The sequence below is a fragment of the Telopea speciosissima genome, chromosome 1 (assembly GCF_018873765.1).
Source record: "Telopea speciosissima isolate NSW1024214 ecotype Mountain lineage chromosome 1, Tspe_v1, whole genome shotgun sequence".
In the NCBI taxonomy this organism is placed as follows: domain Eukaryota; kingdom Viridiplantae; phylum Streptophyta; class Magnoliopsida; order Proteales; family Proteaceae; genus Telopea; species Telopea speciosissima.
In genome coordinates, this window is record NC_057916.1 from 20,457,400 (window position 1) to 20,474,551 (window position 17,152).

Below are 17,152 nucleotides of genomic sequence, written 5' to 3' on the forward strand. Positions count from 1 at the left end.
AGGGGGTAAGATGGTTATTTCCGCATCCTATTAGATGAAATTTCCAACCCCTATTAGATGGAGATGACCGATCCATGAAAGCCCAGTCAAAATAACCTAAAACCCCCTGGTCGTCCCCACTGAGAAAAACGACCGTACACGAGACCTTCCCCAAATCTTAATTCACAATTAACTTTTCAATCAAAACCGAGGGTAAGCTAGTCAATTAAAGTTGAGAAAAGGGCAAAGGCATAGTTTGGTCCAATCGTATCTCGTAATTCTTATGCAACAGGAAAGACAGAAGATCACCGGAATTCCCATTTCTTACTCAGTCGTCTCCAATTCTGCCGTTCAACTGCCGTCCTCGATTTCTCGACGATCAATAACCTGACGTTCAAAGTTTTTCTCAATCGAAGATTACTCTGGTAAATCAAATGTTCTCTGTCTCTGTTATTCTGTTTCTATCCTTTTCTTTGATTAGATGAGTAGATCTGGAGTTTCCTCACACCTTTTTCATTGTCTTTGTACAACCAGGTCCGCCTCTTAATTCCAGCAATTTCACAGTTTCAGAACAATCTCAGGTACTCTCTCTCTCTCTCTCCTACAAAGAACTTTCAGTTCTCTATGTTAAGTTCCGATCCAGATCTTTCGCGGGAAAACCTTTCTCGGGCGCTATTTATTAAGCGGCTAGAATCAGGGAATATAGCCTAACTGTGAATCTTCTTTGAGAAGTTACGCTTCAGTTGCCAAATTAGTAGAGATTGAATGTGAGGAGGTGTTACCCGTGTTGAAAACTGAAGCTGTCTACTTTGTTACATTTAGTTGCATGACTCACCAATTGCATCTTGGAAGATTTTAAAGATTCTTTTTGTGCTTCCCCCATCCACTCTTCGTCCATCTTCTTTGAGAAATTACGCTTCAGTTGCCAAATTAGTAGTATATGTGGGGAGGAGATGTTACACGGGTTGAAAACTGAAACCGTCTGCTTTGTTATATTTAGTTGCATGACTCACCAATTACAGCTTGGAAGAATTTAAAGATTCTTTTTGTGCTTCCCCCATCCACTCTTCGTCCATCTCTTGTTGTAGTTCTCTCCCACAAGTCAAGCTGGGTGTGGGTTTTTGGAACTCTGAAGTTTGGTTGATGGATGTGGAGAAAGCTAGTGGGAGGAGATTAGTGGGCATAAGATGATACTCTGCCACTGTTTGTGTTCTGATACAGTCATTGAGCTAGGATCTAATCTCGTCTTCCTGGGCTGATTTGCAACCAACAACTAGAAAAAAAATAAGAATGTGAAAAAAAAACACAAATCGAAATAAGTTCTTAATTAGGGTAATGGTTGATGAATGTTAAGGGAGCTAGCGGAAGTAGATGCGTGTTTCACCTTTCATGTAATCTCTGTAGTCTGCTTTACTGGATAACAGGAGATACTAGATTATCTGCAGGACAAATGAAGTTAGGTGTTCTCTTGTAGAAATATTTTGATTATCAATTATTCAATGGACAAAGTAGTAGTGGCTCATACATGGAGATCTGTTGGGATCATAGTTGGTTAAAACATGTTTAAAATGTGAACTCTCGAACTGCTCTCAAACGAACACCAAAATACACATACGGCTGAACTTCACGTATAAAATGCGTTTGCATTTTTCTTTAACCAAAATTAGGACTCTGAAATTATGCTATTCCCCCTTTAAAATTCCTATTTTGCGTTGTGAGTGACCTGGGTCCTCCATCTAAGCGAGAGCTCCGATGCAGAGAGCTTCAATTATTCGACAACTTGCCCCTTCCCTTCCGAAGTCCAAGAGTTCCATCTCTTGTTGCAGGCTTGCAGCACCGGCGCCGGAGGAGGTAAACTCTCTCTGTCTATTGATGCAGGTGTACTACTTTGGACCGACCCAAACCCATTCGGGTATCTAGATTCCAGACAGAGATGAACCGGGTCCAGTTTGAATTTTTGGTCTAGTAGGATATTAGGAATTTATTTTCTTTAGGTGGATAATATTTTTCATTCAGTCAATTATAGAAAATGGGATACGTTTGCAAGTTTTAGAGTTGGTTAGGAATCTTATTTCCCCCTTTCTTATGCGATTTCCTTCTTTCCCCTTCTTTTCCCTACAACTCTGATATCCTATTTCAGGATTTTCCCTTCTCCTAACGGTCCTCCACATTCTATCAATCTATCTATTCCTCTGCTTTCCCGTCTTTGTTTTCTCAGCTGGATCATATTTGTGATTATGCTAATGTTTTGTGTGATAAAAGCCAATTTTAGTCGCAATCATAGCTATCTATCTATTCCTCTGCTTCCCTGTCTTTGTTTTCTCAGCTGGATCATATTTGTGATTACGCTAATGTTTTGTCACTTTGTGTAATAAATCCAATTTTAGTTGCTCCTCTGCTTCCTTGTCTTTGTTTTCTCAGCTGGATCATATTTGTTATGATGTTAATGTTTTGTGTGATAAAAGCCAACCCCTATAACATTGCGCGATTTTAGTCGCAATCATGGTGTGATTCATAAACTGATTCATTTAGAGCTTCTGAAACTTGATCCATTATTGCTCGGAAAGACATGTCGAGGCCCCAGGTCACGATAACCTTGAAGCTTCTGATTTAGCTTCAAAGACTGTCCCTATGGCTCCATCCTACCCCTGATGCAGAAGCCAAGTTGTTTGGCATGAAATACTTTAAGAAATCACATGGGAAAAGGGCTGGTTCACTTCACCAATTGGTGGACCAACCCCATGGGCCATAGGGCCAACCAACTTTAAGGCTGCGTTTGGTAACACTTCGACAAAACATTTTTGGTTTTATTCTGTGCTAGTGGCACAAAAAAATGAAATAATTTGTTTGGTTTCACTGGTCTGTTTTTCCGTTTTATAGAAACAGACCAGTTTCAAATTTGTTTTTGGAACAGGTTTTTCAAAACCCCAAAAACCTTGTTTTGCAAAATAAACCTTTTCTTATAAAACAAAAGGGGTGAAATCAACACACTTGTTCCCGATAAGACCTATCGCAAGGGTGAACGAAGAGAAGAGGAGTTTTACCTGCAATTCTCCATCAGCTTCTGCGACCTCGAGCTTCTGCCTTTCGATTACTCGAACGAAGGGAAAAGAGAATCAACACAAGCTTCGGCTGTAGTGAAAGAGATTTGCTACCATCTGCATCTTGTTCAACGCAGCAGGTAATCTCCTTTCTTCTTCTGAACAAGACTTATCATAAGGCGTCCTTTTTAATTTTTCCATCATTTTTTAAACCCTTGGAAAAAATCTAATCTAGGGTTTTAAATAATCAAAAGGGACTGCAATCTGTTGCTCAACTCCTCTGTCGGAGCCCTAAATCTGAATTCTCAGCTTCAATCGTAAATTAGTACTCAGTGGTGATGTTCATACTTGTATGGATGTGGTTATTCTCCTTCCTGAGCTCAGCCGTCTGTTTTTTTTTTTTTGGATCTGGTGCTTGCTTATAAGAGTTTAATTGAAATGGCTTGGCTGTAGAAATGCAATATTTGCTTTGCTGGTTTATGTATTGATTCATCTCTGATTGCTTTGCTGGGTTTTGTGTCGAATCATCTCTTTCTGCTCATGGTCTCTGTCCCACCACCGTTTCAACTCAGACTTCACTTAGTACATTTTTTTATCAATATTGTCAGTAGCCCCTCTATCTCCGGCTGAGTCCTCCTTTGTTTCAGCCTTTGAGGATTTAAAAGGAGGAATGCTCTCTGTTTGAGAATGAAAATGGGAAGCAGCCGATGCAACAATCTGATTGGCAGCGGATGCACTTATTTGGTGTTCATTTTTTTGTGTGTGTGGTAGGAATGGGTCCTAGGGAGGTAGAAGCAATTCTCAAGAAAGTAGCAGCAAACCAGATCTCTCCTCCAACGAATACCAATAGCCAATATAATCCAAGGAGCAATTAGATCTAAAACTCTTTACCTGAATCTAGGTATTGGAATCACAACCCAAGCAGTTCACTCAACAGAGAGATAATGACTAGCATCCAACAATGGAAGCTAGTAACAGAATAATATAGTAGCAAGCAGTTCACTTAGGCCTGAATCTAGGTATTGGAATCACAACCCAAGCAGTTCACTTAGGCCGAAGCCTTGGGGAAGAAAGAAAAATTTCAACTCAACAACTGATTACAACTTATGTATAACTCTAAATTTAAGAAGAGAATTTAAGATTCCTATTAGAAATAGGGAGCCCAACTCCCAATCTTAATTTTAGGGTGCCATACATGATCATGGTGGCAATCACATGTTAAATTTAAGTAGGTTAAAACATGTTTAAAACGTGAACTCTCGAACTGCTCTCAAACGAACACCAAAATACGTATATGGCTGAACTTCATTTATAAAATGTGTTTGCATTTTTCTTAAACCAAAAAAAGGACTCTGAAATTATGCTATTCCCCCTTCAAAATTTCTATTTTGCGTTGTAAGTGACCTGGGTCCTCCATCTACGCGAGAGCTTCAATTATTCGACATCTTGCCCCTTACCTTCCGATGTCTGAGAGTTCCATCTCTTGTTGCAGGCTTGCAGCACAGGCGCTGGAAGAGGTAAACTCTCTCTGTCTATTTATTTTAGGTGCATTACTTTGGACCAACCCAAACCCATTCGGGAATCCAGACAGAGATGAACCGGGTCCAGTTTGAATTTTTGATCTAGTAGGATATTAGGAATTTATTTTATTTAGGTGGATACTATTTTTCATTCGGTCTATTTTAGAAAGTGGGATACGTTTGCAAGTTTTAGAGTTGGTTAGGAATCTTCTTTCCCCCCTTCTTATGCGATTTCCTTCTTTCCCCTTCTTTTCCCTACAACTCTGAAATCCTATTTCAGGATTTTCCCTTCTCCTAACGGCCCTCCACATTCTATCAATTTATCTATTCCTCTGCTTCCCCATCTTTGTTTTCTCAGCTGGATCATATTTGTGATTATGCTAATGTTTTGTGTGATAAAAGCCAACCCCTATAACATTGGGCAATTTTAATCGCAATAATATCTATCTATCTATCTATTCCCTCTGCTTCCCCATCTTTGTTTTTTCAGCTGGATCATATTTGTGATTATGCTAATGTTTTGTATGATAAAAGCCAACCCCTATAACATTGGGCAATTTTAATCGCAATCATATCTATCTATCTGTCTATTCCTCTGCTTCCCCATTTTTGTTTTCTCAGCTGGATCATATTTGTGATTATGCCTGTAGCCCTTACGTAGTTTCAAAAGTTCTTAGTACAAGTGTGTCTCTGAGGTGCAAGAAGAGCATGAGAGTATTTGGTGGTGTATAAAGTACCACAGGAGTGAATGTTGCAGATTAACTCAGCCATGAGGTAAACAAGTTTGTTTATATTTTGTTTTTTTTTTCATCATTTTTTTTCGGGGGGGGGGTGGGGGGTGGTTGTTGGTGATCCGGTTCCAGTATGTTCAAAACTTTAATGAGCATTTAACTCAGTTTAAATTTTTTTTTGAAGAGATTCAAACTTCTGAAGCAAGATATACTCAAAAGAACGTTCAGATTAGGGAGATTTTATATACCACAAAATCAGTTGGTTAGATGGGGCTGGGATCAAGGTCGAGTGTAGGGAATAGGGGTGGGAATGTATGCCGGAAATCTGACCTCAATCGGATGGTTAGATCAGCAATTATGGGTGATAATAGGAATAGGGGTAAATCAGCTCTAGTTTAGGGACTGTGGTTTAAAGTATTTTTCCTTATTGATCGATACCAATACGATGCATACTGATACATATCCTTTTTTTAGAAAATAGTATGTCTCGATTGTTATTGTATTGTATCGGCCGATATGGACAGATACAATACGCACCAATACTTACGATACGTATGTTAAAGGTTCTGTGAGAGTATCGATATGTATCGACCGATACAGACAGCTCGATACGGCCATTGAAGTCCTATGTGACCTATTGGACTATCATACTATGATTTTGTTTTTGAGATCAGAGATTGAAGGAGATTTCACAGAAAAAGGTAGGTTTCAGAAAAACTTGATCTTTGTGTTTAAATCATGGTTTTTAATCCTATTTTTTGCTATAACTCGATAGATTTAGGTAAAACCATTGTTCTAAATCTCGGGATTCGACCAGCCAGAAATTGAAACCAGGTCGTAACTTGGCACTTTTTCCCAGCCAACTCGAGTCTGGTTTTGAGGCCTAGAAATGGTTTATTAGGTCTGATTTTTTGTATACAGCCTATTTTTGACATTCTAAACACAATGCGTGAACTGTTCTCATGAAAAAACCTCTAAAAATGGTACTTGTGGTTATTGACCCAAGTTTACTAGTGATTGTAAAGACATGTAGAGAAAGTAGACCCAGCATAGGACCACCATGAAATGGAAAATAGTAAGCTCTGAAGTGAAACGCACCCCACCCTTCAGTCATTTAATTGGCTAAAAATTTATGTTATGAATTAAGGAAAGTGAATTTTGTTTTGATGATAAGCAGGGGTCAAGGCTGTGTACATTTGCCCCTCCCAGGCCCTGCAGTAAGAGGAGCCTCGTGCACTGGGACACTCTTTAAATCAAGGGCTTACTATCTAGATCAACTCTAGTGCCCTTGTCCTAATGTTGTGAATGTTAATTGTTAATCTTTAGGAATTATAATCCTGTTTCAGAGAAGACTCTTCAGCAATTAGTTGTAATAGAAAATAGATTCAAGTATTCATATCAGAAAATGAATTTAAAAACGAAGAGGATGAGTACAATTTTCTTACATTTGTAATGTAGGAATTAGGGAGATATGATAGCTAATTGAACCAAATCAAATCAGAATTACACCAAAATGCAACAGATTGATCTATAGGCACTAATAAAGGATGGTGGAATGCAGTTGGAGAAAGGTTAATTTCTTTTGGAAAAAATGGAGGGGCACGATTAGACGCTCTTCTATTCAACCGGATGATTTCTTCAATAATTAAACCACCCTGTTCCTTTAATGGCTGTTATAGGGCTCAGTGAATGCAAGTAATAACAGAAATTGTTGCTTAGAAGTTAGAACTCAACTCAGCCTTATCCCAAGTCCCAACTAAATAGGGTCGGTACGTGGATTCCTTTTCTCCAATCAGCTCTATTCAAAGCCATACTTGTTACAAGTCTTAAGCTATGCATGTCTTTCCTCACACTTCTCCTAAAGTCATTTTAGGCATACAACTGGCTCTGTTAGCTCCTTCAATCTGAATCAAATCACCCCTTTGTACTAGAGCATTCAAAGGCCTCTGTTGCACAGGCCACCTCAAACGACTTTTTCACAACTTATCATGTATTAGAGCTATTATTAAGTTAGATCTAATCTGTTCATTCCTTATTTGATCTTTTCTAGTTTTACCATTGGTCCATCTTTTTTTTTTAGAAAAGGGAAATTTTATTGAATATATAAAAGGGGGCAAACAAGCCTATGACAGATTACTGGCAAAGAAAGCTAAAGTTTAAAAAGGGGGGACTCAATCCTAAACCATATTGGCGAGGGCTTCAAGCCACTCGCTTACCCGATAGAAATAATATAACAAGGCTACGGGGGATCTGCGAGGCGCACCGAGGGGGTCCTCGTCCTATTTGATCGTCGGGGGATCTCAGCATATACACTAAGCCGATCAAAAGCCACGCGAGCCAAAAGAGCCTCCTCCTCTGTTGAAAAGGGAGATGCGGTCTCCTTTTCAACCAGAGGTTTTTCTACTGCCGTGTCCACCGCTTTAACACCAGACTTAGCCTTCTTTTGACGTCGAGTTCTATCAATAACTGGAGTTGCCATACGGCCACCTCGAGGGGCATTCCTACGGCCATCACGATTTTTCCGACCCAACACCTGAGTCCACCCACCTTGCATCTCCTCTTGATCAAATTGGTTATAAACCGACCCACCCACATCTGACCCAGATGCACAAGCAGAACCCACACCCATATTTAGGCCCGAATCCACTCCATTCGACCCACCTACGTGAGAAGATCCCTCCTTATTTGAAAATAAAGACTTCTTTCCCAACTCAATCTACACCTCATCATTATCTTCCAAATTTGAAAACAAAGGAACATTTACGCGAGGGTTAATAGAAGTATTAACCGCCACGCCTTTCTCCACAAAATTAGTGCCCAAACCGGCATTCACTCTTATCTCCTTCCAAAAAGCCTCCATCTGATTGGATCTGATTAACCAAATCCCCTTCAATGGGATTCCTTCCCAAACTAGACTCCCCAACCCCAACGTCTCTCCTCTCCAGCCCTCTGCCACCTGCAGAATCCGTGACCCTTGAAAGATCCGGCGAGTTCTCCATTCCTCCGGGAAAAGCACCATTCAAAACCACAGGTGAAACCCCATCTCCACCACCACCTATAGCCTTCTCCCCCTCCACTTGAATGTTATTGGAAACCACAGCAGCACCAGGTTCGATCCCCAACCCCGAGATCAACGGCTCAACCACTGCTTGCGCTTCAATCTCCTTTTGCCATTCCTCTGAGTTGCAGGCCGGATTGGCATTTTCCATTAGGGCACCCCTTAAGGGGGTTGGGCCTTCCACATCGTTCATTGGGGTTGTGTTGCCCCTGTGCATTGCTCCCCTAACCTTCTTCCTCTTACTCGAACCGCCTTGACAAGTTTTTGACAAATCTACGCTGTATGCCCTAACTTTCCACAGCCCAAGCAAAACATAGGCAATCGTTCGAACGAGACCTTCTGAAAGAAGCCTGATGCACCACACCCTATCCAGATTTTTTCAGGCAGTTTAGCGCGAAGGTCTAATTCTACACAGGCCCTCACCTCAACCGTTCTGGTGCACCCTGACGTGGCACCATCCATCTTCAATACTTTCCCAACCACCCCTGCAACCGATAGAAAATAGTTACCCTGGTACAAGTTTACCGATAGATTCGGGAACGAAACCCATACAGGCACTACCGGGGACTCCACCCCTGCTTTAAACATTCTTGTTCGCTTAAAGAACCTAAACGGGAAGCCCTTGAACATCATGTGATCTTTCAGCCAGACTCTCACGTAGTCTGTGTGATTCACGAAACGTAGTAGAAGGTGCCTCGCGTCGAGAGAGGAAATCACCACATCCGCCGACAGGTGGAACGCTGCTTGCAGAGCCCGTTTCACCTAGAACAGCGATGGCCTCCCGTACGAACACTTCGCCACAAGCGCTAACCTAAAGGCTCTTCTGATTGTTCCATCTCTTCATCTGAGAAGAAAACGGCAGGTGTACCTCTGTGCATCGACGGTTTCCTCACTGCAATCGAAGGGGTCGTCACCGAACTGCGAGACACCACCGCCGAGAACGAAAGGGGTTGGGAGACTGCCGGCCGCGAGCATTCTGGTGGGCAAGCCCCCCCTGCGGCGGGAGGCTTGGCCATCAATTATTGAACTTCTATGTCGAGAAAAGAGTGATTCTTTGCAGTCTTGTACCATTGGTCCATCACAACATCCTTATTTTAGTTAAACTAAGTTTGTTTATATATTGTTTCTTCACTGCCCAACATTGACCTCCATGCATCATTGTTGATCAAATAATTGTCCTATAAATCTTCCTTAGTTTTAAAGGAACACGCCGATTGTACAGCACTCTGGACGCACCCCTCCACTTCATCCACCCTATTCTAATTCTTTGTGCAAAATCGTCCTCTATTTCTTTCTTTATTTATGATTGAACTTGTATTCCTAAAATTTTCACTTTGCGGTATCTCCCTATCATCAATTTTCACCCCCTCACTTTCAATCCTACTGTTACCGTAGTTACACGCCATATACTTTGTTTTTGTTATACTTGTTAAAACATTTTTAATCCAATGTTGATCTCCACAATTCCAGCTTTGTATTTATCCCTGCTTTTGTTTCATCAACCAAAACAATATCATCAGCAAAAAGCATACACAAAGTGATCTGATCTTGAATGTCAGCTTGTCTATGATTAGCGTAACAAATATGGGCTTGAGGCTGATCCTTTATGTGAGCCAATTGTAATTGGGAATTCATCACTCTGCCCCCCTTCCATAGTTCTTACACTTGTTATGACACCATTATACATATCTTAAACTATGTCCACGTATTCAACCCAAAAAAAAAAAAAAAACTATGTCCACATATTTACTCGAAATACTTTTCTTTTCTAATACTTGATAAATCAACTCTCTAGGGATTATGAAACTCATTATAAAGAAATTCCAGGATAGTAAAACTCTGACAGCTCAGAGTTTCAACAATTTCTCAACTGAAAAACCTTTCCATTGAGACCAAAATAAACCAACAGGATACATACGCAAAGCAATGATATACTAATTTCCTAACACCATGACCTGCAAGTAGCCCCTTCTCCTCCATGTCCAGCCAAACCCCGGTGGCCCAGGCCCTTCCTCCCCCCTTCCCCTCCTCTCTTCCTGCCATTATTGGTCCCAAACCCTGGAACTCACTCTTTTCCCCCCAGCCCTTCTTCCTCCTGTGATGGCCTTCCCTGCATTTTGTAACCCCTCCTTATATGATTCCTCCCAAGTTGCTCTTTGCCCCTGAGATTTCCAAATGGAAATGTTGTCTTGTAGGCCACTTCCTTGGCACAAGACCCCTTTCAATATTGTAAAAGCTTCTATGAACAAACTATGGAGAACTCAAGGTTCGATGGATACTTACTTGATGGACAATGGTCTCTTCATCTTCAAATTCTCCTTTGAGGAAGCCAAGTCTAGAGCTCTCGATGGTGGCCGTTGGCAAGTCGGTTCCAAGCCCTTCTTTCTCTGCCAGTGGGACCAATATCTGCAATTCGGTAAGGTCGACCTCAGCACCATTCTATCACCAACCTATCATCTGAAATTTTGTTTGTTTCAAATAAAACCATTTTCTAGCATTCACTCAGGATGTTTAGTGCTTATGCGTTGCTCCAGCTCTTACACCCACAAACACAATGATACAGCTCCTATCACGGTTCATATAGAAGGGGATCTAACCCTGTTTCCTGCCAGGGATATGCGTGGTGTTTTGTACATTTGACAAACCCATTGTAACACAAATAGGTTGGTTTTGTCTTATATTAAGTAAAATCTGACCAACCTATTGATTTTGTTGCTATTCATATAACACCAAGTCTGTAACAACCGAGCTTATGCTGTGGCACATGAGCTGGAGACAGAGAGACTTGAACAGACATATGTTGAACCTGATCCAAATCCATCTAACACTGGAGTTGATGGAGGATGTACTTCTTTGATGCACTATGATTGATCTGTGGACATGTTTTCATTGAATCTTTCCTTCTTTCTATTCATTCCGGTAGCTAATTAGTAAGTCGGTATTCATCCATCAATCCGATATTTTGATGTTGATTCGTATATAATGGATGGGAAGACTCTTTCGGAGAGATAGATTCACCAGCCTGTCAAGTGGAGCCTTCGGAAGTTGACTCCACATGGGATAAAGGATTGAAAGTCACGGATAGAAGGTTTGCATTTTTAATTTTTTTTCCGTTAAACTTTGGGCATGTTATAATCTTAGTTCCGAGATTCATACAGACACAAAGGGGTTTGACAGGAAAGTCGTTTCGATCCAACCATTCTTGGGGTCCGAAAAAAATAAAAAAGATGTCAGTGACTTAGCACGATAAAGCACTCTCCGAGGGCATGGAATGTCTAATTTTTCGGTCAGAATCTCGACAGTAATGTCGCTGTTAGATTCTCCTGTCAAAATACGGGAAAACTCCATTAAATTCTCGATGGAAACGGAGTTTTGCGAATTCTCCCCTGAACTGGAAGATCATTTCGAGATCTTCGAACATATTCGAGGGTTCAATGTGACTATTGTCACTTTGGCCAACACACAAGATGAGACTTTACCACCATGGAGCGGCTTTTCGCAAAAAGATGAGGGGGACACTCAGTAAGATGTCGGAGAAGTGAAATATACGAGATCACAAACGTAGATTGCTTGCGTGGACTGAGAGAAAGGCCGGGAAGAGGAGTATACCTGTATTTCAGGAGGTATACATTTTTTTAGATCTTTTGACATCTTGGATGATATATATGGAGTTTGGACATGTTTTTTTGTTATGGTGATTGAATTGAGAACTGATGTTGGATGATATTAGATCATATATATTGGAAGTTTGGAACTTATAATAGGTGTGGAATATATATCATTAATGTTGGATGTTTAGTTGTTTTGAACATTAGATGCAGGTATTTAAGTAATATTTCCACAGTTTGTAAGATTATGCTGCCGTTTTTTTTCTTCTTTTTTTTTTTTTTTTTTTTTTTTTTTTTCTGAAATCTATGTGTTTAAATCATGTACCGTCCGTTTCTGTTTTTTTAACCGTTCTCCGTTTTTTGACCGTACTGTTCGTTATTTTATGCCGTTTAAAACGCGTCCCGTTCGACTCTTTTTTTTTGCCGTTCCCCTTTTTGCTAACTATGGTTGAAACCACCGAAATTTTCACCGAGTTTTCGAGCCTTGCTTTGTTAAGGAGTTTTTTTTTATTTAAAACCACAGCTTGTTAGGGTTATGAAACTCTGGCTTATGCCCTTGCTGCTGAGAAAGTTAGCATGCTGTGAGACAGTGAGAGAATGAAAAGCTCTACACGATTGGAGAGAATCTGATCCAGGTAATTTTTGGGAAATCAAAGGTCATATCCCCTTTCATTGCTATGTCTTCTTCCAAGTAAGTTGCTGTTTCTCCTACCATCGATTGACCTAGCTGTGGTATGATTAAATCTGTGATTTGGATAGGTTACTCTCTACATAAGCTACTGTTTATACATTGACTTTACTGGGGTTTGAAGATACAGCAGAAACCCAACAAGAGCATCCCGTGGCTGCACTGTTTTTTGGGATTATTGGATGGAGTCAAGATTCCCCATTACAGGGAATCCAGGCATCAGATTGAAGTGAGGTTTTAGGGCATTAAAGGACTGCCCTAAAGTGTCTTTCGACCAGAGTTTTGAGGGGATCAGATCTTCTGATCTGTAGTTATAAGAAATCTCCCAATTCTGCTTCTTTTGAGAGATTAGATTATGAGCATTTAATCTCTCACAAATCCATCCATTGGATCTTCATAATATTTTGGGGATTTGTTATACTGTTGGTCTACTACACTTGACCAGATTTGGAACCCCATCTGAAAATTTGATTTTGACTTTTATAAACCTATCTAATTCTGGTTTTGAAGTTGCTTGTGAGCCTGTTAAATGGGTGAGTTTTCTAAGCCCTTGTGTTCAGCATATCTATCTCCATCATCCATTTTCCTTAGATTTCCCTAGAAATTCATTAACTACATTCTTAATTTAAGTAGACATCTCATTCCACATCATATTAGTGTCTCCATCGAAGTCCCACCTTTCCCGTTTTATTAATTTCTCAGTAAATGTCTTCAAGTTTTCTCCTTTTAAGTTCCATTATCTTATCCTAGGGAAATAATCTCACATTCCTACAATTCAGCGTTTTAAAACACATATCTATGACCATTAATCTATGTTGCGTGGATAAGCTCTCTCGGTCTCTCCTAGTACAACCTTACAATCTTCACACAATAGCCTATTGGTCCTTCTAGTTCGAAAGAAATCTATTTGGCTGCCATTTTTCCCTCTTTTGAATGTTATTAAATATTCTCTCTTTTCAAAGAATGTGTTTACTATTGATAAATCATGATCCACACCAAATTCTAAAATTGAGGTTCCCTCATTCCTGTCTCCAAAACCATATCCTCCTTGAATTCTTTCATAACCCCTACTATCTCTTCCATTTAGATTCCCCCCTATAGTAATCTTTTTCTCCTTGACTAATTTCTTGAACTAATCTGTCAATGTGTTCCCAAAATTATTTCTTAGTAAGCACTAATTATATTGATTATCTCTTTTCCTGACACACGATAGATATCATCCTCTCACCAATTTTTTTTAACTTCTACACAATCATTTTTTAAATCTTTATCTTCTATTATTCCCACTCATTTCTATTATTTTTAGCCCCTAGTATACCAAAGTTTATAGTCATTTAATTCCTTAGCATTTTTACCCTTCCATCTGATCTCTTGTATACAAGCTTTGTTAATTCTTCTTCTTCTCATTATATCTATTCATTCTAAACTCTTTCCCATTAAAGTTCCTATGTTCCAAGATGCTAATCTGATCCTTTGCCTTTGGACTAGCTTCTTTATCCATACTTGTCCATTATATGAAAACCCTTGCCCACTTTTCATGACAACCGGTTGCCAAAGAGGTGTGTTGCTTACAGGGGATGCTGTAGCTAAGCCTTGCTCACTATTCACTACACCCAGGTCATAGTGCAGCGCCTAGCTTACAGTTGTTGGTAAGTACGGAATTTGAAAACTGAAAACAAAAATAAAAAACTACCCAAACAGTTCTGTAGTGACAAGAAGCATTTTTGCAAAACCAGAGAATTGATTGAAATTAAAAAATCTGACCTGATCAATTGGATTAGTTGAATGCAAGACTATCAATACTTGGTAGAAGAGAGAAGAAGGAATAAAGGTTTGAAACTTTGACCATGAAACCATGGACAATTACTCTCAAAACTCCAAACCATATTCAATTCCATCCTAATTAGGAAAAAGAAAAGAAAAAAGGGAATTGATTACATGGCTGCATAGGCCACGGCCGCATCTACCCATTCGATATCCATTATCCCATTCAAATTTTCTTTTCATATTATAATTCTACTCAAATAAAATTTTTTAATTAAAAGGAAAAGAGAAACTAAGGCCTATTTGACTGAATTGATTCCTGTTTGTACAAACTCAAACCAATCATGTTTAGTACAACGTAATCAACAAAGTTTTGTCTCTCTCTCCCTCTCCTTTTTGAACTGCAACCTGCATCAGATAGTTTCTAGTCTTTCTACGTTTTTCTTGCTTAAGACAGTCTTCCTTTCTTCTATATTTTGTGAGCTGTCTTGTAGGAAGTATGTTTACTTTTTATTTATATACATTGACATTTTTTTTCTGCGTTGCTTGAATATGAGAATTTGTTGCACAGAAGTGTCTTTCCCCTCTTTCCCCACTTATGTTTCGATGTTTAATTTTCTCTGATATTATTATTGCCTTCCTCTCTTCTCTGTCATATTACAGAGATGTATGATAATATAGGAGCACAGCCTGGGGTACCAAGGCCCCCCTTAAACCCTCAAGTCAATCCATTTGAGAACACATTATATGGAGCTGGTTCAGGACTCATCCGAGGTGGATTGGGTGCATATGGAGAGAAAATCCTGGGTTCAAGCTCTGAAAATGTACAAAGCATTGTAAGTAGCATGCTGTTCCTATAAAATTTCAATATCCTGAGAGGAAAAAGAGTAAGAAACAGAAAGGACAAAAAAGAAATTGAGAAACTCTCACAGTTCCACCACATGTTAAATATTAAGCATTTGGCTTGTTCTGCTGAATTTTTGTGACTATACAAACATCTGAAAATAAGAGTGGACCTGCCTCTGCCGACCATCTCTTTTTCTTATATGGGGTAGAATGCCTGTTCCTGACTGGTAAACTGGTAACCAACAATTGGCCTTTCTTTTGTCCAGTGACTGACATTCTTGATAAAAGGTATTTGATCAGATGGCCTGGTTAATTTGGTAATGGGCATGTAGCCTTGTCTGACATTCTTGATGTAAGGTATTGATCAGATGCCCGGATTAATTTGGGCAATGGGCATGTAATGGGTTGTCAACCACTTCTGTGTTCTGCATTGGAGTCAATACAGTCTGTCACATGTATTTTATTTTAACTTTCTCTGCATCTTTCTCACTAAATATTCTTATATGAGCAGATAAGCAGGTATTTCTCTGATCCCCAGTATTATTTCCAAGTGAATGACCAGTATGTGAGGAACAAATTGAAGGTTATTCTATTTCCGTTCCTACACAGGGTAATCACGAAGTATATCAATATTGTTTTGGCTAGCTGCTTTCTGTCATAAGAGTTTCTGAAATCTGCATTTTACCCAGGGACACTGGACAAGGATAACCGAACCAGTTGGAGGCAGGCTTTCCTATAAGCCCCCTATCTATGACATAAATGCTCCAGATTTGTACATTCCCTTAATGGCATTTGGTACCTATGTGGTTCTTGCTGGTTTCTCGCTGGGACTCAATGGGAGGTAAGATTCTCACCAAGCTTTATGAGATTTTACTTCAACTCCTCCCCACCCATCTCCCACAAAAAAAGGGGCTTTATGAGATTCCTTCTTACATTATTTGAAATCAACTCTTTAAGAAGTACTCTTTCTTCTTTCTTTTCCCTCAGCCTTACGAAATGTTTCAACATTGGAATTAACTCTGGAAGTATTCTTTCTTGTCCTTCACTTTTGCCAGGTTTAGCCCGGAAGCTTTAAGTCTGCTGTTTACAAAAGGATTACTAGGCTGGTTTTTACAAGTCGTGCTGCTTAAAGCGTCACTCTATTCGTTGGGGAGTGGGGAGGCACCTTTGCTGGACATTGTGGCATATGGTGGTTACGCTTTTACCGGGATGTGTGTGGCTGTCCTTGGGAGGATCATTTGGGGCTACGCATACTATTTCCTAATGCCATGGACGTGTCTGTGCATGGGGATCTTCTTGGTGAAGACGATGAAGCGAGTTCTGTTTGCAGAGGTGAGGAGTTATGATTCAAGCAAGCATCATTATCTTTTGCTTTTCATGGCTTTGGTCCAGTTCCCATTTTTCATCTGGCTTGGCAACATTGGGGCTTGATTGCCTGTACTGTTTTTGTTTTTTTCTCTCTCTCTCTCTCTCTCTGTTTTGGCTCTTTTCTTGGGTTTTTTACATACATGGTTGGATTCGATGTTCATTTTCTTGGTAGAGGCTGTCATTCGATGTATTCATAAAAATTTGGGTTCAAGCAAGTATCATTATCTTTTGCTTTTCATGGCTTTGGTCCAGTTCCCATTTTTCATCTGGCTTGGCAACATTGGGGCTTGATTGCCTGTACTGTTTTCTTTTCTTCTCTCTCTGTTTTGGCTCTTTTCTTGGGTGTTTTTACATACATGGTTGGATTTGATGTTCATTTTTCTTGATTGAGGCTGGCATTCGATGTATTCATTCAAATTTGGGTTAATCCGAAACCCCTAGTCTTAAACTGAAATTTTGAAGATCAGACTGGGACCATATGACCTTTTTTTTTTGTTTTTTTGTTTTTTTGTTTTTTGTTTTTTGCGGTGTTTGATCGAAGACAGATGT

General features: G+C 39.8%; 1 protein-coding gene across 1 annotated transcript; it reads left to right on the plus strand.

Annotated features, from left to right (window-relative positions):
• Positions 1-275: 275 nt before the first annotated feature.
• Positions 276-16,785, plus strand: LOC122663957 (protein YIF1B-A-like). Its single transcript, XM_043859630.1, has 5 exons — positions 276-404; positions 15,053-15,225; positions 15,747-15,845; positions 15,925-16,076; positions 16,291-16,785. Exons 2-5 carry the CDS (start codon positions 15,055-15,057, stop codon positions 16,664-16,666), a joined length of 798 nt encoding a protein of 265 aa, XP_043715565.1. The 5' UTR covers positions 276-404; positions 15,053-15,054; the 3' UTR covers positions 16,667-16,785.
• Positions 16,786-17,152: the final 367 nt, after the last annotated feature.

What these genes read in the sequence shown, in the direction of transcription:
- LOC122663957 (XM_043859630.1), top strand. Translation starts at nt 15,055, where the DNA reads ATGTATGATAATATAGGAGCACAGCCTGGGGTACCAAGGCCCCCCTTA. An exon ending in CTGAAAATGTACAAAGCATT is followed by an intron (nt 15,226 to 15,746) that starts GTAAGTAGCATG and finishes TTATATGAGCAG; the next exon opens with ATAAGCAGGTATTTCTCTGA. An exon ending in TATTTCCGTTCCTACACAGG is followed by an intron (nt 15,846 to 15,924) that starts GTAATCACGAAG and finishes CATTTTACCCAG; the next exon opens with GGACACTGGACAAGGATAAC.